The 21954-nt window shown below is 48.8% G+C and overlaps 1 protein-coding gene across 2 annotated transcripts in view; it reads left to right on the forward strand.

Annotated features, from left to right (window-relative positions):
• Positions 1-21954, forward strand: part of WDR7 (WD repeat domain 7) — a 45918-nt gene that overhangs the window by 5751 nt on the left and 18213 nt on the right. The window contains exons 4-20 of one of the 2 annotated variants that reach the window (XM_056513794.1): positions 739-817; positions 928-1102; positions 1597-1673; positions 2306-2425; positions 2659-2804; positions 3160-3262; positions 3367-3508; positions 4307-4546; positions 6503-6723; positions 7654-7849; positions 9350-9564; positions 10166-10899; positions 11603-11691; positions 12558-12638; positions 13159-13277; positions 17185-17308; positions 18476-18589. In XM_056513794.1, coding sequence (XP_056369769.1) covers positions 739-817; positions 928-1102; positions 1597-1673; positions 2306-2425; positions 2659-2804; positions 3160-3262; positions 3367-3508; positions 4307-4546; positions 6503-6723; positions 7654-7849; positions 9350-9564; positions 10166-10899; positions 11603-11691; positions 12558-12638; positions 13159-13277; positions 17185-17308; positions 18476-18589 — 2975 coding nt within the window. The remainder of the gene's footprint in view (positions 1-738; positions 818-927; positions 1103-1596; positions 1674-2305; positions 2426-2658; positions 2805-3159; positions 3263-3366; positions 3509-4306; positions 4547-6502; positions 6724-7653; positions 7850-9349; positions 9565-10165; positions 10900-11602; positions 11692-12557; positions 12639-13158; positions 13278-17184; positions 17309-18475; positions 18590-21954) is intronic. The other variant, XM_056513795.1, reaches the window with a different exon arrangement.

The raw sequence follows: 21954 nt of genomic DNA on the forward strand, positions 1-21954 counted from the left end.
GGGAGATGTGCCTGTGGGATGTGAATGATGGCAGGTGCATTGAGTTCACCAAGCTGGCCTGTCTAGATCCCATGGATATAATCCCTAATAAATGTTCTAATGAAGTTTCTCCCAATATAAAGGGTTCCATGTGGGTTGCTGTGTTTCAGGGAGATGTGCCTGTGGGATGTGAACCATGGCAGGTGCATTGAGTTCACCAAGCTGGCCTGTCTAATACAATGGATATAATCCCTAATAAATGTTCCAATGGAATTGCTCCCAATATAAAGGGTTCCATGTGGGTTGCTGTGTTCCAGGGAGATGTGCCTGTGGGATGTGAATGATGGCAGGTGCATTGAGTTCACCAAGCTGGCCTGTCTAATCCAGTGGATATAATCCCTAATAAATGTTCCAATGGAATTGCTCCCAGTGTGAAGGGTTCCATGTGGGTTCCTGTGTTCCAGGGAGATGTGCCTGTGGGATGTGAATGATGGCAGGTGCATTGAGTTCACCAAGCTGGCCTGTCTAGATCCCATGGATATAATCCCTAATAAATGTTCCAATGGAATTGCTCCCAGTGTGAAGGGTTCCATGTGGGTTCCTGTGTTCCAGGGAGATGTGCCTGTGGGATGTGAACCATGGCAGGTGCATTGAGTTCACCAAGCTGGCCTGTCTAATACAATGGATATAATCCCTAATAAATGTTCCAATGGAATTGCTCCCAGTGTGAAGGGTTCCATGTGGGTTCCTGTGTTCCAGGGAGATGTGCCTGTGGGATGTGAATGATGGCAGGTGCATTGAGTTCACCAAGCTGGCCTGTGCCCACACAGGCATCCAGGTGAGTGCTGGCAGCCATGGCAGAGTGGGAATGTCCTCCTGGGATGGGAAATGGGTCCGAGGGGTTCTGTCCTGCATGGATTCCCATTTGTGTTTGTTCCCTCTGGGCAGTTCTATCAGTTCACAGTGGGCACACAGCGTGAAGGGAGGCTCCTGTGCCACGGGCACTATCCCGAGATTCTGGTGGTGGATGCAACCAGCCTTGAGGTTCTTTATTCTCTGATATCCAAGATCTCTCCTGACTGGATCAGCTCCATGGCCATCATCCGCTCCAGCAGGACCCAAGGTGAGTGTTTCCTGTGCCAGGGACACTTGCACTGTCCAGCCTGGCCTTGGACACTGCCACAGCCCCCCTGGGAGTCCTGCTGCAGCTGCAGCAGCTGAGGTGCCACCTGAGCACAGACTGGCTCTGTTCTGCTAATTGCTGTTAATCTGGGGGGCTCAGGTTTCTGCCAGATGAGTTTGGGCCTTCCTGTTGGGGAGAGGTTTGGGAGAACATCCTGGCTGAAGGACTTCTTCCCTGAGTTCAGGCTCAGCAGCAGTTGGAAACTGGACATTCCCACAATCCTGGGCTGGGAGAGCTCAGCTCTGATCCCCACAACAAATAATCAATAAAAAACAAATCAATTGCTGGAACAACTGGAGATGAGCCTTTCATTATTCCTTGTTCCATGCCCATCTCCACAAACACCATTCCCTTTGCAATGCTCTTGGGGTGCTGGGGTCAGGCTTTCATTTGTGCTCAGGGGCAGCCAGGTGAGCAGGTTTTTGTGTTCCCAGAGGACACTGTGGTGGCTGTGTCTGTGACTGGCATCCTCAAGGTCTGGATCATCACCTCAGAAGTCAGTCGGGTGCAGGTAGGCAAAGGCAGCTGGAGCAGTGGCACTTCCTGCTGGGATGGAGGGTTCTGTTCCTGATTTGCTGATAGTCTTTTTCCTCATTGATAGTGGAAAATCAGCTTATTGAATTGTCCTTAACTAATCTAAATTGCTGTCAGAATTCATAACTGATTTCCAAATTAAGTGTAGGATTATGTCCAGTTTTTCCAAATTTGTTTTTTATTTGTACCATGTAGTGATTTGGGTTAATACTTTGCTGGGCAGACCATACAATTTTTGGGAATATTTTATATACTGAATTATCTCCAGCTCCCTGTTATTTGGCATTTCCTGGGTACTCATGAACAAAAGTCTTAAAGGGGATTTGCCCCAGGTCTCAGACCTGTGGTAAATCAGCTCTTCCCAGAAACCTCTTGCCAAAGGAAAAGTCACCTGTTTAGGAGTGGAATCTGCTTCATTCCAGCTCCCAGGCTGGCTGCAAGGCCAGCACCACTAATTCCCTGCTGGGGAATCTGGGAGATTGGAGTGCCCAAACTGGGCACCACGTGCTCCTTCAGATCTGCTCAGGAGGAGTGACAGAATAAAAGGGTTTGGGTTCCCATGGCAATCTGCAGTCTGTGAGCTGGCTGAGTGTGGTTGTGTTTGTGCAGGACACCACCCCAGTGTTTGAGGAGGAGTCCAAGCCCATCTACTGCGAGAACTGCCAGAGCATCTCCTTCTGCACCTTCACCCAGCGCTCGCTGCTGCTCGTGTGCTCCAAGTACTGGAGGGTAAGGCAGGAAAACACTCACACCAGGCTGCTCCAGCTCTCTCTAGTGTACCTCTGCTAGGTATTCAATCCATGTCTGCCTGTGGTGCAGCTTTGGAGCAAGATGGCCCTTAAGGGCTTTTCCAACCCAAACATCATCTGTGATACTGAACCCAAAATCAGCTGCTGCCTGGGCATTTTAGTGTGTAATTAATTGGTTAATAACAGCAGACTTTGTTTCCTGTTTCCTCTCAGGTTTTTGATGCTGGAGATTATTCCCTCTTATGCTCAGTGCCCAGTGAAAATGAGCAGACCTGGACTGGTGGGGACTTTGTGGCAGCTGACAAAGTGATTGTGTGGACAGAGGATGGGCAAAGTTTCATCTATAAATTACCAGCCAGGTACTCCACAAAAAAAAACAACATTTATTTAATTTTTTATCAATTTGAACTGAACAGAATTAATTGAAGAACTACTGAAATATTGGTCCAGCGAGGGAGGAGATGTGAATACGAAACTATAAAATAAATGAAAAATTTGCCATAAAAATGACAGGAGTAAAATCAAAGACATTCCTTCTGACAGTTTCGTGGTGGGCAGATGTGTTTGTTCTGGGTAGAGATAGTGTTTCATCTGAATCATGTGGGAGCTCCTTCCTTGCCCTCACATGGTCAGAGCACAAGGATGGGAGCAGCACCCACAGGAATCACTCCTGAAGTGCGAGGAATTTCCTCCTTTCTTTGCTCTTCCCCCCAGCTGCCTCCCAGCCAGCGATTCCTTCCGCAGGGATGTGGGGAAAGCAGTGGAAAACCTGAATCCACCTGTATTGTACAGCGTGCTGGACAGGGCAGAGAAGCAGGTACACCTCTCTCTCTGGAGCTTTCCTCATGGGCTGTGCTGGCTTTTGTCCTGCTGTAAGAGGAAGGGAGCTTGGGGCTGAGCTTGTTCCTCATTTTTGAACAGCTCCTGATATGTCCTCCAGTGACTCGGTTCTTCTGTGGCCAGAGAGAGTTTTCCTACAGGCTCTTGATCCAAGGGGACTCCTCGGGGAGGCTGAGCATGTGGAGCCTGCCTGACACCCTGGAGCAGCAGCAGGGTGCTAAAGGTACCTGATCAAAAGGCACATCTTTGTGTTTCTCTGGACCATCTTCTTTTCTCATTGCAAGCACAGCTGAGCCAACTTAAAAATTCCAGTGAGGCCTATCTCTCTATCCAGTTTTAATTAATTTCAGCAAATCCTAAATTCTGTGATGTTGGGGGTCTCTCTGAATTCTTCAGAGAGAAATCAGAGTGCAGGGATTGAATAGGTTTGAGGTGAGTTCTAGTGCTTTTAGTAAGTAAAAGATTTCAAATACCACAGCAGCAGTGAGTGTTCTACTGAAGGGTGAAACATACTGATATCTCCAGTTGAGGCTCCAGGCCCACAGCTGTACACTTAGACATAATAGAGCTACAGTAAGAATATTGTAGATAGAACAAGACAGATTGTGTGCATAGCTCTAGGTGTAACCTGGTGTGCTAGGAAACTGGAATTCTAATAGGTTAAGGAGTGGTGGGGAAACTGGAATTCTAATAGGTTAAGGAGTGATGCAGAAACTGGAATTCTAATAGGTGATGGTCTGAGTTTGTGTCAGCTTGTGGGGAAAACCCTATATACAGTATGTATTCAGAAGAGTTGTTGCTTTCAGCCATTCTGGCTTCTGGCCATTTGCTCATTGCTGCTGCTTTGCCATTGCTTGCCATTGTTTTTTTGCTATTGCCTGTTGAGAGTGATAAGATGTGCTTTGTAATAAGTAACCTTTAGCAACTATTAGCTGCTTTGCTTTGTTTAAGATTACCCGACGAGTAGGGGCCAAGAGCTCCGGGGCTCAGGAAGAAGCTGACGCTGTGTTTTCTCCCCCAGGGCTGCCCACAGCCAGGTCCATGTCGCTGCAGGAGGCCTTTGAGCAGCTGCAGCCCCGCCCCGCGGGCATCATCGACCAGCTGAGCGCGGCGGGGGAGCCGCTGCGAGTCACCGCCAGCGTCTACATGCCGGCCCACGGGCGGCTGGCGTGCGGCCGCGAGGATGGCAGCATCGTCATCGTGCCGGCCACCCAGACTGCCATGGTGCAGCTGCTGCAGGGGGAGCACACCCTGCGCCGGGGTACGGGGGGGACACACCCTGCGCCGGGGTACGGGCTACAGGGGTACGGGCTACAGGGGTACAGGATGGCAGCATCGTCATCGTGCCGGCCACCCAGACTGCCATGGTGCAGCTGCTGCAGGGGGAGCACACCCTGCGCCGGGGTACGGGCTACAGGGGTACAGGGGAGCACACCCTGCGCCGGGGTACGGGCTACAGGGGGACACACCCTGCGCCGGGGTACGGGGTACAGGGGTACAGGGGAGCACACCCTGCGCCGGGGTACGGGCTACAGGGGTACAGGGGTACAGGGGTACAGGATGGCAGCATTGTCATCGTGCCTGCCACCCAGACTGCCATGGTGCAGCTGCTGCAGGGGGAGCACACCCTGCGCCGGGGTACGGGCTACAGGGGTACAGGGGAGCACACCCTGCGCCGGGGTACGGGCTACAGGGGGACACACCCTGCGCCGGGGTACGGGGTACAGGGGTACAGGGGAGCACACCCTGCGCCGGGGTACGGGCTACAGGGGTACAGGGGTACAGGGGTACAGGATGGCAGCATTGTCATCGTGCCTGCCACCCAGACTGCCATGGTGCAGCTGCTGCAGGGGGAGCACACCCTGCGCCGGGGTACGGGCTACAGGGTACAGGGGGACACACCCTGCACCGGGGTACAGGGGAGCACACCCTGCACCGGGGTACAGGGGTACAGGGGAGCACACCCTGCACTGGGGTACGAGTGGGCAGAGCTGCCACTGGGGTTCCTCTAGGAAACGCATCCCAGCAGTGCTGCACTGAACCAGTTCATTCTGAGCAGAACTGAGTGGGGTTCCTGCAGGAAACACATCCCAGCAGTGCTGCTCTTAACCAGTTCATTCTGAGCAAAACTGAGTGGGGTTCCTGCAGGAAACACATCCCAGCAGTGCTGCACTGAACCAGTTCATTCTGGGCAAAACTGAGTGGGGTTCCTGCAGGAAACACATCCCAGCAGTGCTGCTCTTGACTGGGTGAGCAAAACTGCCAGTGGGTTCCCTCCAGGAAATGCATTGGAGCAGTGCTGCCCTTACCTGGTTCATTTAGAGCAAAACTCTCACTGGGGTCCCTCTAGCAAACACATTCAAGGCCTTTCCTTAACTGGTTCATTCTGAGCAAAACTTCTAGTAGGGTCTCTGCAGGAAACACATTGGAGCAGTCCTTCCCTTAACTTCATTATTTTGGAGAGAAGTGGAATAAAAAGCTGGTTATTTACAGGCAGATTGTTGGGAAGGATGAAAATTGAACAGAAAAGTTGTACAGATATACAGAAGGTTCTGTAGAAATGAAAGCAGGTTCTAATATATAAAAAATGCCTTGAAGGCCAGTTGTTACTAAAACAGCTGAAAAAATAAAGGTTTAGTCGAGTTGGAAGGAGTTTTATGACTCAAGTCCATAAACTAAGTGGCTATCAAGCAAAAGGTTAAGCCTTCTTCAAACATTCTTCATGTTTTCTATGAAGACAAAAAAATGGTTTTTACCAAAGCTAGAAGAAATTTCCACTGCAAGCCAAGTCTCAAAGTTGAACACATGATTGCTAACTCAGGTGATTGGCCAGCCACTAACATAAATGGTAATTTGAGCAGTTTTGATAGGTTCTATGTAAGTGGAAAAGGTATTGTGTGTGATGCTGATTGGTTGTTTTCCCACAAGAGTCAGTTTTCTTGTGGCTTCCATGTCACAGGGATCAGAATGGAGTTTTGACGGTGTGTAAAGATCACAAGAAATCTTTAGAAACCCCACTCCAGGCAGAGTTTCTGTGGAGGTTTTGGATAAGACAAGGGAGCATCTGCTGTTGTGTCTGGGCCTGTGCAGTGCTGGGTGAGAGCCGCCGGGTTGCTGGATCCACGGGCTCTGTGGGTAGCAGGGTGGTTCCCCGGGGCTCTGGGTGCAGACCAGCCGGCAGTGTGCTCTGTGTCTCACTCGCTGTTGTGCTCCCCAGGCTGGCCCCCGCACCGCACGCTGCGCGGCCACCGCAGCAAGGTGACGTGCCTGCTGTACCCCCACCAGGTGTCCCCCCGCTACGACCAGCGCCACCTGGTCTCGGGGGGCGTGGACTTCTCCGTCATCGTCTGGGACATCTTCTCGGGAGAGATGAAGCACATCTTCTGTGTGCACGGGGGGGAGATCACCCAGCTGCTGGTGCCACCTGAGAGCTGCAGCGTGAGTGCCCTGGGGCTGCCCTGCCAGACAGGGGCAGTGCAGCTGCAGTGCTGGGGGCAGCCCCCACCCAGCTCCTGCGAGGGCTTCACCAGGAAGAGCTGGCTTATTCTGGTTATAAACAGAGTAGGGTGGAATGGAATGGGATAGGATAGGATATGGGATAGGATATAGGATAGGATAGGGTAGGGTAGGGTAGGGTAGAGTAGGATAGAATAGAATAGAGTAAAATAAGAATAGAATAGAATAGAATAGAATAGAATAGAATAGAATAGAATAGAATAGAATAGAATAGAATAGAATAGAATAGAATAGAATAGAATAGAATAGAATAGAATAGAATAGAATAGAATAGACTGGAATAGAGTAGAGTAGAATGGAATAGAATAGAGTAGAGTAGGGTAGAATAGAATAGGGTAGAGTAAAGTAGGATAAGAATAGAATAGAAAAGAATAGAATTAGAATATGGATAAGAATAGAATAGGAATAGAGTTAGAATTGAATTAGAATAGAATAGAATTAGAATAGAATAGAATAGAATAGAATAGAATAGAATAGAATAGAATAGAATAGAATAGAATAGAATAGAATAGAATAGAATATAGAATCCTTCCATCAGGAAGAATTGAAAGTAGGGGCTTTATTAAACCTATTAAAAATAGGATTTAGAGGCAGTTTTGCCTCTTGAAAGTTTAGCTGGATAAATGGAATTTAATGAGCAGAGTGACATTGATTGAAGACTCTGGGGTTTGCTTAGCAGAATGGGGTTTAATACCCAGGGAATTTCTGGGCAAGGAGTTCAGTGAGTTTAAACATTGATGTAGGTGCCTGAATTTTGTTCATTAGAGGCTTTCAGTACCCCACTGGGGGAAAGGTTTCCCATACCAACTGTGCCTGACAATGAAACTTTTTTCTCTTTTTCCCCTTGATCAGGCCAGAGTGCAGCACTGTGTTTGCTCTGTTGCCACTGATCACTCCGTGGGTCTGCTGAGCCTGAGGGAGAAGAAATGCATCATGCTGGCCTCCAGGCACCTGTTCCCCATCCAGGTGATCAAGTGGAGGCCATCTGATGACTACCTGGTGGTGGGCTGCTCCGACGGCTCCGTGTACGTCTGGCAGATGGACACAGGTGAGCCCGGGGAGCAGGGATGTGATCTGATCCCTTTTTATTGCACAGAAGCACAGATCTGCTCCAGTGCTGTCCAGCTGTGGCTGAGGGGACAGCTCAAACACTTATATTTGGGATTTGTCACACTGGGGGGGTTTGAGCCTCATGGAAATTTGAGCTTCGTGTAACAGTGGTGGGAGTTTTGCACCACTTAATTAGTGGTTTGTCTTAGGTTTTAATTAGTGGTTTGTCTTAGGTTTTAATTAGTGGCTTGTCTTAGGTTTTTTTGCTTTCACTTCGAGCTAGGATTAACAAATACATGATAAAAATGGATTTTTTCATGTTTGGGCATGCTTGTTTGAGATCACCTGCTAGAAGGGAGGGAAATGGAGGAAAATCTTGTTACAAGATTCCTTAAAGCTAAACAGTTTAATAGAGAAGTAACACTTATTAAGTTAAAAAAAGAAATAATATAACTAGATTCCCATGACTTCAGTGTGACACTGACCAACTAGAAACTATTACCTGAAACCCGTGCAGAAGATGAACACTGCAAAAGACACCACTTAAAATCCTCTGTATTGTTCTGTACTTATTGCTGTACTATAGAAACTTGAAATTTAACACTTTTTACCATATGAAAGCACACATTTTTGGTTAACTGCATGCTTGTGGTTTTAACTCCATCACTCAAACTGAGCTGTTTCTAAGGGCCCAGGTCAGAAGCTCCCCAGGGGGTCAGTGCCTGAGAGCACAGAAAGCTCAAGCAGCCCAGGTTTGTGGGGTGCAGCAGTTGAGAGCCCAGCTGTTCAAGCACAGGCAGCTGTGGCCCAGCCAGCTGTTTGTGCCCTGTGCTCTGGGGCTGCTCACCTGTTCCCCAGTGTCCTGGTGTGAAGGACAATAAAGGCAGGAGCTTCTCTTTGGAATGGAGAATGTCAAACCCTTCCCTCCAAATTATTATAGTTCTGAAGTTAAGGGGCTCTCAGGCAAAGAGATGGGAATTAGGAATAACAGTTCTTTACTAGGAAAATTAAAATAGCAATGCAGTATTACACAGAACAATGCCAGCCCTGCCAGAGTCAGAATCCAAGCTGACACCCGTCAGTCAGTCAGGGTGTTGGCACAGTCCCATTCAATGGTGGCTGCATCCTCCTGCAGAGGCAGATGTGGGCACAGTTTTCCTCTGAAAGTTCAGTGGTGATGTGGAAAGGTTTTGCTCTGGAATCCACTGGGAAGACCAAAATCTCAGTTTTTATCTTGGCTCCTCCCCTGGCTGGAGCATCTCCCAGTGGGATGATGTAATTTTATCAGCCATGCACTGGGAGCTAATAACCCATGAACAGGAGATATCTCCTGTGGAAAGATAAAGATGATTGGCCCAGCTGGTTTAAAGATGGCCATTAGCAGATAATATCAGATAATATCAGATAAGGGTCACTGCCCCAGCTGGGTTGAACAGGTGCTGCCAGCACAGCCATTTCTGGCCCCAGCAAGCCAACCCCCGTCCCTGTGGCTGTGCAGGGGCCCTGGACCGCTGTGTGATGGGGATCACAGCTGTGGAGATCCTGAGTGCCTGTGACGAGGCCGTGCCAGCCGCTGTGGACTCCCTCAGCCACCCTGCAGTCAACCTCAAGCAGGCCATGACCCGCCGCAGCCTGGCTGCCCTCAAGAACGTGGCCCACCAGAAGCTGCAGACCCTGGCCACCAACCTGCTGGCCTCTGAGGCCTCTGATAAAGTAGGTGTGCTTCTTATTTTTCCAGAAAAAAAAATTAATACAGGAGGTTGCCATCCTTGTAACCAGGTTCTCAGCCAGAGCTCTCCAAAGCCTTCCCCCTGTTGATGTTGCTGTGGTACCACTTCAGTGTGTGTCCTGCTATGTGGATTTATTCAGATCTGGAATAATGGTTTAGTCTAAAATCAAGTGCAAGTATTCCCCAGCACTGTGCCGTGTCCCCAGGTGCCACATCCACACAAATCCCCCAGGAGGAATTGTTCCCAGATCAGCCTGAAGCTGCCTTTGGCCAGCAGAGTGCAGCAGAGCTCCATTCCCAGCTTCTCCCACTTACCCTGCCTTCTGCCTCCTGCTGTCACCTTCTGTTTGGAGAGAGAGGGAACAGAGAGAACATTCCTTAGAGCACCACCGGCGTGTTTCCATCCAAAAATGGAAAGAAAAATAGTAACAAAAGGTTGGAGTTTTGCTGCTCCTGGAATGTAATCTCATAGGATTCAGAAGGAAGTGTGGACTTGTATCATCTGTAAATTGCATTTCTGTGCTTTGTGTGTGTTTCCAGCTTCCTCACCCTGCTGGGAATTGCCGTTTGCTCTTGTTTCCCCAGGGGAACCTGCCCAAGTACTCGCACAACTCGCTGATGGTTCAGGCCATCAAGACCAACGTGACAGACCCCGACATCCACGTGCTGTTCTTCGACGTGGAGGCGCTGATCATCCAGCTGCTGACCGAGGAGGCCTCGCGGCCCAGCGCCGCCCCGGTGTCCCCTGAGAGCCTGCAGAAAGCTGCCGGGGGCCCCGACAGGGGCAGCTCCTTCCTGGCGGGCAAGAGGGCGGCCGTGCTCTTCCAGCAGGTCAAGGAGACCATCAAGGAGAACATCAAGGAGCACCTGCTGGACGATGAGGACGAGGACGAGGAGGCCGTGAGGCAGAGGAGGGAGGACGGGGACCCGGAGTATCGCTCCAGCAAGTCCAAACCCCTGACCCTGCTGGAGTACAACCTGACCATGGACACGGCCAAGCTGTTCATGTCGTGCCTGCACGCCTGGGGGCTGAACTCGGTGCTGGACGAGCTGTGCCTGCAGCGCCTGGGCATGCTGAGGCCGCACTGCTCCGTCTCCTTCGGCCTGCTGTCCCGCGGCGGCCACATGTCCCTGATGCTGCCGGGCTACGACCAGCCCCTGGGCCGGGGGGAGCCGCAGGGGCCGGGCAGGGGCACCTACGGCGTGTCCCGGGCCGTCACCACCCAGCACCTGCTGTCCGTCATCTCGCTGGCCAACACGCTGATGAGCATGAGCAACGCCACCTTCATCGGGGAGCACATGAAGAAGGGGCCCAGCAGGTACTGCCCTGCCGCTCCAGCTGCTCCTGGCAGCCCCTCCGAGCTCCTGGCTCCTGCCTGGTCAGCGTGGCTGAAACAAGCCCACAGCTAGAGAGGTTGTTTGTTACATAGCACATCACCAGTCTCGGCAGGCAATGGCAAAGCAGCTAGCAGTAAGCAAGGCAAAAACCTGGCAAAGAGCAGATGGCCAGAAGCAGCCATGGCCAAAAGCAGCAGCTCTCAATACATAGTCTTATATAGGGTTTTGCCAACAAGCTGAGATGCAAACTCAGAACACCACTCCTTAATCTATTAGAATTCCAGTTTTTCCACCACTCCTTAACCTATTAGAATTCCAGTTTCCTAGCACACCAGGTTACATATAGAGCTATGCACACAATCTGTCTTGTTCTATTTAAGAAATGTCAGCAATATTTGTACCATAACTGACTAAGTCCTGTCTACAAATGTGGGCTTGGAGCCTCTATTGAAGATATCAGTATGTTTCAGCCTTCACTAGAACACTCACTGCTACTGTGGTATTTGAAACCTTTTACTTAGTAAAAACATTAGAACTCATCCTAAAACTTATTCAATCCCTGCACACTGATTTGCCCTGACTCACTGCCTCCAGCACTGCCTTTCCTTCAGCACTGGGTTTGGGGGGTTGGATTGTCCCTTGGGGCTGCAGCTGATGTGTCTCTGATGGTTGTTTCATGTTCAGGCCACCCAGGCCAGGCACTCCTGAGATGGTCAAGGTGAAGCCTCCCCCTCCAGTGTCCAGCCATGCAGCACAAGGGCAAATCAAACAAGGTAAGAACCTGTTACTCCAGCTCCTCACACTGGATTAACAGCTCGTTATCAGGAGATAAAATGATGGCTTGGGAGGAGAAAGCAGCATAGTGTTAATCTCAGTGAAATTACTGGGGATTAGGATTTGTCTAAGAATCAATCCAGGATGCTGAATCTGCCACGGCATCACTCCCTGACAGGGAGTTTTTGCCTGTTTCAAGTGCTCCCAAACTTCCTGGCTTTGAGGAGGCTTCAAACCTGGAGCTAAGGGCTCTACAGTCTGATCCCAAAGTGATCTGTGGGAATGATCCAGCACTGCTGGCTGGAGCTGCAAAGGTTGCATTTTTTGCCTAGAGGGCTGTTTAAAATGAAGTTAAATTCCAGTTAGCTCTCAGGAATTCATTCTGGACACCTTGGGCTGATTAAGGGTTATTTTTTGGGCCTTTGATGCTTAGTGCAATCCAAATCCATGGAAATATGGGAAAAGCATGAGAAGAACCCAACATTCCTGGGTTTCTAATTTACAGTCAAGCATGAAGTCAAACCAAAGCCACCTGCCTAAAACCACATTTGAAATCTCTGGATGTAGGTGTTTGGTCTTTTCAGAACATCCCAGTTTCTCTTCCTGTCTCATGTTCCTCTGCATGTCTGCCTCCTCCTTCTTGGAAAACCTGGAATTCTCATTGAGTTGAGTCTTATTTTGAGTTGAATCTTACTTTGAAGCCAAGTATTATTTTTGAGTTGAGTATTTAAGTTGGAGATCACCACAGCCTCCTTGTTTTCCATTCTCCAGTGATACTAATCTGTTTTTCTGCTGCTGCTCTCCTCACTTCCCTCTTTTTTTTTTGTTTTTTTTTCTCTCTTTTATTTCTTCTTTTCTCTGCAAGTTGCTCCTGCTGCTGCTTCCAGCACGGAATCTGGGCACTCTGACACTTCTGCTTTCCATTCCTGTTTCTTAGTCAATGAAGGTATTCCTTCCTCACTTTTCTACTTGTCCTTTACTTCAGCTAAAACCCTTTCTCATTGTTATTTTTATTTGAATTCTTCTTTGAGCACGGGGTACCTGGGGTAGGCTTCCCAACAACAACAAAAAAAACCAGTTAAATCTGAGTTTTGGTGTTGATGGAGATTTGAATATAATATTGGATGTAATATTGGATATATATTTAATATAATATAGGGGTGTGATTTTGAGCTCTTTTTACCTGCAGACCTGTAGTAGGAATCCACCTGGATTAAGGGTGTTAAAATAAAGATTCAGGTGGAAAATACAGAGTTAAATAGAGCTAAAAATAAATTTAATAGAGTTAATAACTCCCACCCAGGACAGAAGGGGTGACTGCTCTGGGTTTGCTGTGCCTGGTGTGTGAGATGTCAGCAGAAATTCCTTGAGGGGTGGCTGCTCTGGGTTTGCTGTGGCTGGTGTGTGAGATGTGAGCAGAAATGAGTGTCCCTGAGCTGGAGCTGTGCTCATCCCTGTGTCTGCAGGCTGGAGCCAGCTGGCTGCCATGCACTGTGTGATGCTCCCAGACCTGCTGGGGCTGGAGAAGTTCAGGCCCCCTCTGCTGGAGATGCTGGCCCGGCGCTGGCAGGATCGCTGCCTGGAGGTGAGCTCAGCCTGCAGCCTTCCCCTGCCTGGAAAAGCCACACTGTTCTTCTGAGCACAGATCCTGCAGCTTTCATTCACACTGACTGGGGGAAAACTGGGGTTCAACCCCCGTGTAACTGGGGTGAGAAACTGGGGTTAAACCCCTCTGTAACTGGGGTGAGAAACTGGCGTTAAATCCCTCTGTAACTGGGGTGAGAAACTGGGGTTAAACCGCACTGTAACTGGGGTGAGAAACTGGGGTTCAGCCCCACTGTAACTGGGGTGAGAAACTGGGGTTAAACCCCTGTGTAACTGGGGTGAGAAACTGGGGTTCAACCCCTCTGTAACTGGGGTGAGAAACTGGGGTTAAACCCCACTGTAACTGGGGTGAGAAACTGGGGTTAAACCCCCGTGTAACTGGGGTGAGAAACTGGGGTTAAACCCCTCTGTAACTGGGGTGAGAAACTGGGGTTAAACCCCTCTGTAACTGGGGTGAGAAACTGGGGTTAAACCCCCGTGTAACTGGGGTGAGAAACTGGGGTTAAACCCCTCTGTAACTGGGGTGAAAAACTGGGGTTAAACCCCTCTGTAACTGGGGTGAGAAACTGGGGTTAAACCCCTCTGTAACTGGGGTGAGAAACTGGCGTTAAATCCCTCTGTAACTGGGGTGAGAAACTGGGGTTAAACCCCTGTGTAACTGGGGTGAGAAACTGGGGTTAAACCCCGTGTAACTGGGGTGAGAAACTGGGGTTAAACCCCACTGTGACTGGGGTGAGAAACTGGGGTTCAACCCCCGTGTAACTGGGGTGAGAAACTGGGGTTAAATCCCTCTGTAACTGGGGTGAAAAACTGGGGTTAAATCCCTCTGTAACTGGGGTGAGAAACTGGGGTTAAACCCCGTGTAACTGGGGTGAGAAACTGGGGTTAAATCCCTCTGTAACTGGGGTGAAAAACTGGGGTTAAATCCCTCTGTAACTGGGGTGAGAAACTGGGGTTAAATCCCTCTGTAACTGGGGTGAGAAACTGGGGTTAAATCCCTCTGTAACTGAGGTGAGAAACTGGGGTTAAACCCCCGTGTAACTGGGGTGAGAAACTGGGGTTAAATCCCTCTGTAACTGGGGTGAGAAACTGGGGTTAAACCCCCGTGTAACTGGGGTGAGAAACTGGGGTTAAACCCCACTGTAACTGGGGTGAGAAACTGGGGTTAAATCCCTCTGTAACTGGGGTGAGAAACTGGGGTTAAATCCCTCTGTAACTGGGGTGAGAAACTGGGGTTAAATCCCTCTGTAACTGGGGTGAGAAACTGGGGTTAAATCCCTCTGTAACTGGGGTGAGAAACTGGGGTTAAACCCCGTGTAACTGGGGTGAGAAACTGGGGTTAAACCCCTCTGTAACTGGGGTGAGAAACTGGGGTTAAACCCCCGTGTAACTGGGGTGAGAAACTGGGGTTAAACCCCTCTGTAACTGGGGTGAGAAACTGGGGTTAAACCCCCGTGTAACTGGGGTGAGAAACTGGGGTTCAACCCCTCTGTAACTGGGGTGAGAAACTGGGGTTAAATCCCTCTGTAACTGGGGTGAGAAACTGGGGTTAAATCCCTCTGTAACTGAGGTGAGAAACTGGGGTTAAACCCCACTTTAACTGGGGTGAGAAACTGGGTTAAACCCCACTGTAACTGGGGTGAGAAACCGGGGTTAAATCCCCGTGTAACTGGGGTGAGAAACTGGGGTTAAATCCCTCTGTAACTGGGGTGAGAAACTGGGGTTAAACCCCCGTGTAACTGGGGTGAGAAACTGGGGTTAAACCCCACTTTAACTGGGGTGAGAAACTGGGTTAAACCCCACTGTAACTGGGGTGAGAAACTGGGGTTAAACCCCTGTGTAACTGGGGTGAGAAACTGGGGTTAAATCCCTCTGTAACTGGGGTGAGAAACTGGGGTTAAATCCCTCTGTAACTGGGGTGAGAAACTGGGGTTCAACCCCCGTGTAACTGGGGTGAGAAACTGGGGTTAAATCCCTCTGTAACTGGGGGAGAAACTGGGGTTCAACCCCTCTGTAACTGGGGTGAGAAACTGGGGTTCAACCCCTCTGTAACTGGGGTGAAAAACTGATGTACAATCCCACTGTAACTAGAGCTACAAACTGATGTTCAACCCCACTTTAACTGGGCTTAAAAACTGATGTTAAACTCCAGTTTAACTGGGTTTAAAATCTGGGGTTAAACCCCACTTTAACTGGGCTTAAAAACTGATGTTAAACTCCAGTTTAACTGGGGTTAAAAACTGACGTACAACCCCTGTTTAACTGGGGTTAAAAACTGATGTTAAACCCCAGTTTAACTGGGGTTAAAAACTCATGTACAACCCCAGTTTATCTGGGGTTAAACCCCAGTTTAACCCTGTAAGAATGACTTCAAATATTTGTGTTGATACGAGTTTTGGCCCTCTGGGAGCTGATGCCTAGGGAGGCTACCTAGAACATAGACAGGGTTAAAGGAATTTATTATTTATTCTTTCAAAAGATTCACCTTGGGCAGTGCAAGAGCCTGGCTGAGGCTACACCCAAGGTAGTCCTGATAATAATGATAATGATCCAATCATCTGATAATCCATGATAATAAATCACACTTTTACAAGTTTTGGTCCATTTCCATATCTGGGTTAATTTTCCAATTATGGAATCTAATTAATTATCCAATTCCAGCTCCAGGTTATGCAGCCCCATCCTCCCAGATTGCTCTCCTCACTTTTTTGCACTTTTTGGGCCTGAAGCTGCAGCAATATCCTTAGTTCTGGGGCTGGAAAAGGATTGTTTTATCTAACTGAATTGTGAGGAGAACTTGCTAACACTATATGAAATTCAGAGTTAAATCCTAATGCAGTGTAGAATCTGGAAAATATGAAAGCCAAACCTTGAAGCATCAGAGCTGTGTTTGTTGTTCCCTGGGTGTTGCTGCTGGGATATGAACTGGGCAAAATGGTATCAGTGCAAACGGGGGGAAAGCCCAGTTTAACCAGTATAACCCAGTCAGGAATGATATTTAATGGTTGTGTCAGTGTGGTCTGTGAGCCCTGGGCTCTGCTCTGTCCCTGCAGGTGCGGGAGGCAGCTCAGGCTCTGCTGCTGGGATATGAACTGGGTAAAATGGTATCAATAAAATGGGTGAAAGCCCAGTTTAACCAGTATAACCAGTCAGGAATGATATTAAATCACTGTACCAGTGTGGTCTGTGAGCCCTGGCTCTGCTCTGTCCCTGCAGGTGCGGGAGGCAGCTCAGGCTCTGCTGCTGGGATATGAACTGGGTAAAATGGTATCAATAAAATGGGGGAAAGCCCAGTTTAACCAGTTTAACCCAGTCAGGAATGATATTAAATCACTGTACCAGTGTGGTCTGTGACCCCTGGCTCTGCTCTGTCCCTGCAGGTGCGGGAGGCAGCTCAGGCTCTGCTGCTGGGATATGAACTGGGTAAAATGGTATCAGTGCAAACGGGGTGAAAGCCCAGTTTAACCAGTTTAACCAGTCAGGAATGATATTAAATCACTGTACCAGTGTGGTCTGTGAGCCCTGGCTCTGCTCTGTCCCTGCAGGTGCGGGAGGCAGCTCAGGCTCTGCTGCTGGGATATGAACTGGGTAAAATGGTATCAGTGCAAACGGGGTGAAAGCCCAGTTTAACCAGTTTAACCAGTCAGGAATGATATTTAATGGTTGTGTCAGTGTGGTCTGTGAGCCCTGGCTCTGCTCTGTCCCTGCAGGTGCGGGAGGCAGCTCAGGCTCTGCTGCTGGGATATGAACTGGGTAAAATGGTATCAGTGCAAACGGGGTGAAAGCCCAGTTTAACCAGTTTCTAACCAGTATAACCAGTGAGGAATGACCTGAAATGGCTGTGTCAGTGTGGTCTGTGACCCCTGGGCTCTGCTCTGTCCCTGCAGGTGCGGGAGGCAGCTCAGGCTCTGCTGCTGGCCGAGCTGCGCAGGATCGAGCAGGCGGGGCGCAAGGAAACCATCGACACCTGGGCTCCCTACCTGCCCCAGTACATGGACAGCCTCATCTCCCGTAAGGAGCCCCTGCAAATGGAGGGAAAAGGGTTTGGGCAGCCCCACATTGCCCAGAATCCATCCAGTGCTCTGAACAGCTCCTGCAGGGGAGCCCCGGGCCTGGGGAATTCCCAGATTCACCTGCAGTGAGAACAGCTCCACCTTCTGGGAATGAGCTTTGTGCCCCTGAAAAACTATCCACCAACTGGATTTAGAGAGTCTGAGCATGGTATTAAATCTTCATGGAATGCAGGAGCTCTGTGGGAATGTTGTTCTGAGTTTCTGTGAGTCAGACTGGAACCCTGACATCCAGATGTGAGGGTGTGTTCTGAGTCTCTGAGCTCAGACTGGAACCCTGACATCCAGATGTGAGGGTGTGTTCTGAGTCTCTCTGAGCTCAGACTGGAACCCTGACATCCAGATGTGAGGGTGTGTTCTGAGTCTCTCTGAGCTCAGACTGGAACCCTGACATCCAGATGTGAGGGTGTGTTCTGAGTCTGAGCTCAGACTGGAACCCTGACATCCAGATGTGAGGCTGTGTTCTGAGTCTGAGCTCAGACTGGAACCCTGACATCCAGATGTGAGGGTGTGTTCTGAGTCTCTCTGAGCTCAGACTGGAACCCTGACATCCAGATGTGAGGGTGTGTTCTGAGTCTGAGCTCAGACTGGAACCCTGACATCCAGATGTGAGGGTGTGTTCTGAGTCTCTCTGAGCTCAGACTGGAACCCTGACATCCAGATGTGAGGGTGTGTTCTGAGTCTGAGCTCAGACTGGAACCCTGACATCCAGATGTGAGGGTGTGTTCTGAGTCTCTCTGAGCTCAGACTGGAACCCTGACATCCAGATGTGAGGGTGTGTTCTGAGTCTCTCTGAGCTCAGACTGGAACCCTGACATCCAGATGTGAGGGTGTGTTCTGAGTCTCTCTGAGCTCAGGCTGGAACCCTGACATCCAGATGTGAGGGTGTGTTCTGAGTCTGAGCTCAGACTGGAACCCTGACATCCAGATGTGAGGGTGTGTTCTGAGTCTCTCTGAGCTCAGACTGGAAATCTTTCCAGTGTGACAAAATCAGCAAATTTTATTAGGTTTTTATGATAAGTGTTGAAACCCTTGGAATGAAGGATGCAGAGTTGGAGGAGCTGAAGGGAACAAGAATGAATAATTTGGTGGTTTTTGTTCCCTGCAGCTGGGGTGACCACAGAAACCCTGCAGGCTGCCACTGCCAGCCCAGAGCCCTCAGGAGCAGAAGCCAAAGTGCAGGAGGAGGAGCACGACCTGGTGGATGATGACATTGCAGCAGGTGAGCATCCAGCTCACTATAGATAATTAATCTGATTCTATTCTAATGCATTTCCAGCTCTTAAATCTGCCCACAGCCCACAGCAGCTCTGCACAAGTGAAGATTTTCTGTCATGTTTCATAATTGTTCCTTAAATAATTTCTTCTGGTGAAAAACCTGAATTTTGAGTGAGGTTTGTATTGGGAGAACAGAGGGAAAAATCAGAATTTGGAGACAACTTTGGATATTCTCATTATTTGTTGCTGGTGTGTGATGCTCAAGAAATTTTTCCAATTTAAAAACTTCCACTCGTGGAGATCATTTCTTAAAAGGAGAGTGAAATATTTTACCTGGAAATCCTTCATACATATATTTTAAACATTTCAGAAATTATTTAGAAAATTTGGTCTGTCCTCAAATCTCCTTTCAATGCCTGAACTGCTTTTTTGGGGTAACTGAAAATAGAACAAATGTTTTGTTGAAATAACTCACACATGGACAGCAGGGTATAAATTCTCCTGGTCCAATGGTCAGAGTTTGGGAATTCGGTTTAAAATATTTCTTTTTGCAGGAATATGGCTCAGGAAAGGGAGTTTAAAATATTCATTTTTAAGTAATGTGGCTCAGGAAAAGGGGTTTAAAATATTCCTTTTTTCCTAATTGTACTGGAAAGTGCTTTTTTTTTCTTTTTTTGCATTTGGGCTGTGACTACTCCAAGTTAAGCCTTGCTCATCCTATTTATTCCAAGTAATTAAATCTTGCTCATCCCTATTTGCTCCAAGTGATCCTGTTGGGAAGTTGTCACTAAAGTTCAAATCCAGTTGATTTAAGTGTGTAAGATCATTGCTCTAAAAGCTCTTTATACTGGGATCCTATTAGCAATTAACAGATCTTTGAAAAATTGGGATTATCATCCCTCTGAGGGAAAGTTTGGTGCTTTCAAACCTGGATAAAGGTGCCTGAAATTGCCCCTGCCAGCAGCACAGAATCCATTTTGCTCTGCCCTCCTCTCCCATTCTGTGTCCCCAGCACAGTGAAATATTCCCTGAGAAAAGGGAGCAGGAAATTCCTGTCAGCTGCAGGAGATGGGGCTGTGTGAAAAACACATTGAAGGAATTCAACTGGAATTTCTAATAGTGCATGCCAACTGCCAGCACTTAAAGAGCTCTGCCTTGAAATTATCCCCAGTTTAGGATTCCAGGTATTCCAGAGCACTGATTTTATTAGAAGTGACTAATTGGCACTGAGTTATTATAGCAGAGATAATATTTAATAATCAATTAATAATCAATTCCTTGCTGAATTCCAGATCTCTCTAGATGAAAGGGAGAACTCCAGTAAAACCAGTTCCAATCTGGATTTCCCATTTGGGATGATGCAAGGAATTTGAATGCAGTTTGGAATATTGCAAGGAACTGAAGAGTAAAAGCAATTCCAATTGCTTTAATTGATTGAAAATCCCTTCCTGCACATAAAATCTCCAAATCCAGGAATGGAGCTTTTAGGGAGGATGGAGAAAAATGGGAATTTCTGGGAATTGTCCAGGTTGGTTTGAGCTCCCTGGGGTGGGTTTGAAGCCACTCCTGGCTCTGAATTTGGGGAGGAAAAGGGAATTTAACCCTTTGGGGTCAGCAGCAAACACAAACCCCCCTGTTCTGGCACTCAGGTGCTTTTGCTGCTGCTCTTGGGCAGGTGGAGCTCCAGCACAGGGAAGGGCTCCTTCACCTCCCACATCTCCAGGGTGGGGAATCAGGGAGAAATTCCCAAAATTCCTCAGCTCCCTTCTGTGCTGGGCCAGCTGAGGGAGCTGTGGGTGTAGGAATGGCCCCTCTGCTGAGCAATCCAGGAGTTACTGATGAGAACCAAGGCTTAATAAAACATTTTCCTGCTTTATTTTCCTTGTGCTCACTGGCACTGGGGTTCCTAGTTAATATTTTCACTTTTGATTTATTTGGAGAGAGTCCTCAATGCCCTGTGTGTGTGTTGAGCAGACCATTTCTCCATTTGAAATCTCAGTTTGCAGCATTTCTGTATTTCCAGGTGTTGCTTTCTGCAGGTGAGTGGAATGGGGGAATTCCCAGGGATTCTCTGGCTGCTCAGAGCAGGGATTTGCTGGATCAGCCCCCTTGGGGTTTGGATTTTGGGATTGATTCCTGGCTCTCTCCCCAGTGCCCCTCTCCTAAAACCTCCTTAACCCAAATCCATGGATTCCTGTGCCCAGTTAAACCTGGAGAACTTACTGGAGCTTTAATCCTTTTATTTTAAGCTGGGCTGAAATTAATTTTCCCCCTCCAAGTGTACAAAGCCAATTAACAGGAGCTGGGTCGCATTAGCTGTGCAGCCTGACCCATGACAGGAAAAACAAACAAACAAATACCTAAAACAAATTATTAAAGAGTTTTTATCCCCCTCTATTTAAGCAGGTTTTTCCCCTAAAGTCAAGTATTAAGGAGTTTGTCAAGCAAGTGTTTTTCCCCTAAATTAAATATTAAGGACTTTGTATCCCCTTCTATTTAAGCAGTTTTTTTCCCCTAAAATCAGGTATTGAGGAGTTTGTATCCCCCTCTATTTAAGCAGATAACCAAAACTGGACCCACACCAGAACTGTGCCTAGCCCAGCAGGCAGAACTGGGATCCAGAACCAGGACTGGGATCCAAAACCAGGACTGGGATCCAAAACCAGAACTGGGATCCAAAACCAGGACTGGGATCCAAAACCAGGACTGGGATCCAAAACCAGAACTGGGATCCAGAACCAGGACTGGGGTTCAGAGCCAGGACTGGGATCCAAAACCAGGACTGGGATCCAAAACCAGAACTGGGATCCAGAACCAGGACTGGGATCCAGAGCCAGGACTGTGCCCAGCCCAGCAGGCAGGACTGGGATCCAAAACCAGAACTGGGATCCAAAACCAGGACTGGGATCCAGAACCAGGACTGTGCCCAGCCCAGCAGGCAGGACTGGGATCCAAAAACCAGAACTGTGCCCAGCCCAACAGTCAGGACTGGGATCCAAAAACCAGGACTGGGATCAAAAACCAGAACTGGGACCCACAACCAGGACTGGGACCCAGAACCAGAACTGGGATCCAGAACCAGGACTGGGACCCAGAACCAGAACTGGGATCCAGAACCAGAACTGGGATCCAAAAACCAGAACCGTGCCCAGCCCAGCAGGCAGCCCCTGCCCTGCCAGCCATGGCTGAGCCATGTCCCATGGGGTGACTCCAGTGGGACACATGCTCAGGGCAAACAGCTGCTGGACAGTTCCAGCTGTGCCCTCCCTGCTTTGTTCCAGCCTGTTTCATCCTTCTTCCTCCACAGGCACTTCCTATTGATTTTTTCCCTTTTTTCCCTCCCTTCCCATTGTTAAGCTCTCCCTTGGT

This window comes from Oenanthe melanoleuca, chromosome Z (genome assembly GCF_029582105.1).
Source record: "Oenanthe melanoleuca isolate GR-GAL-2019-014 chromosome Z, OMel1.0, whole genome shotgun sequence".
In the NCBI taxonomy this organism is placed as follows: Eukaryota; Metazoa; Chordata; class Aves; order Passeriformes; family Muscicapidae; genus Oenanthe; species Oenanthe melanoleuca.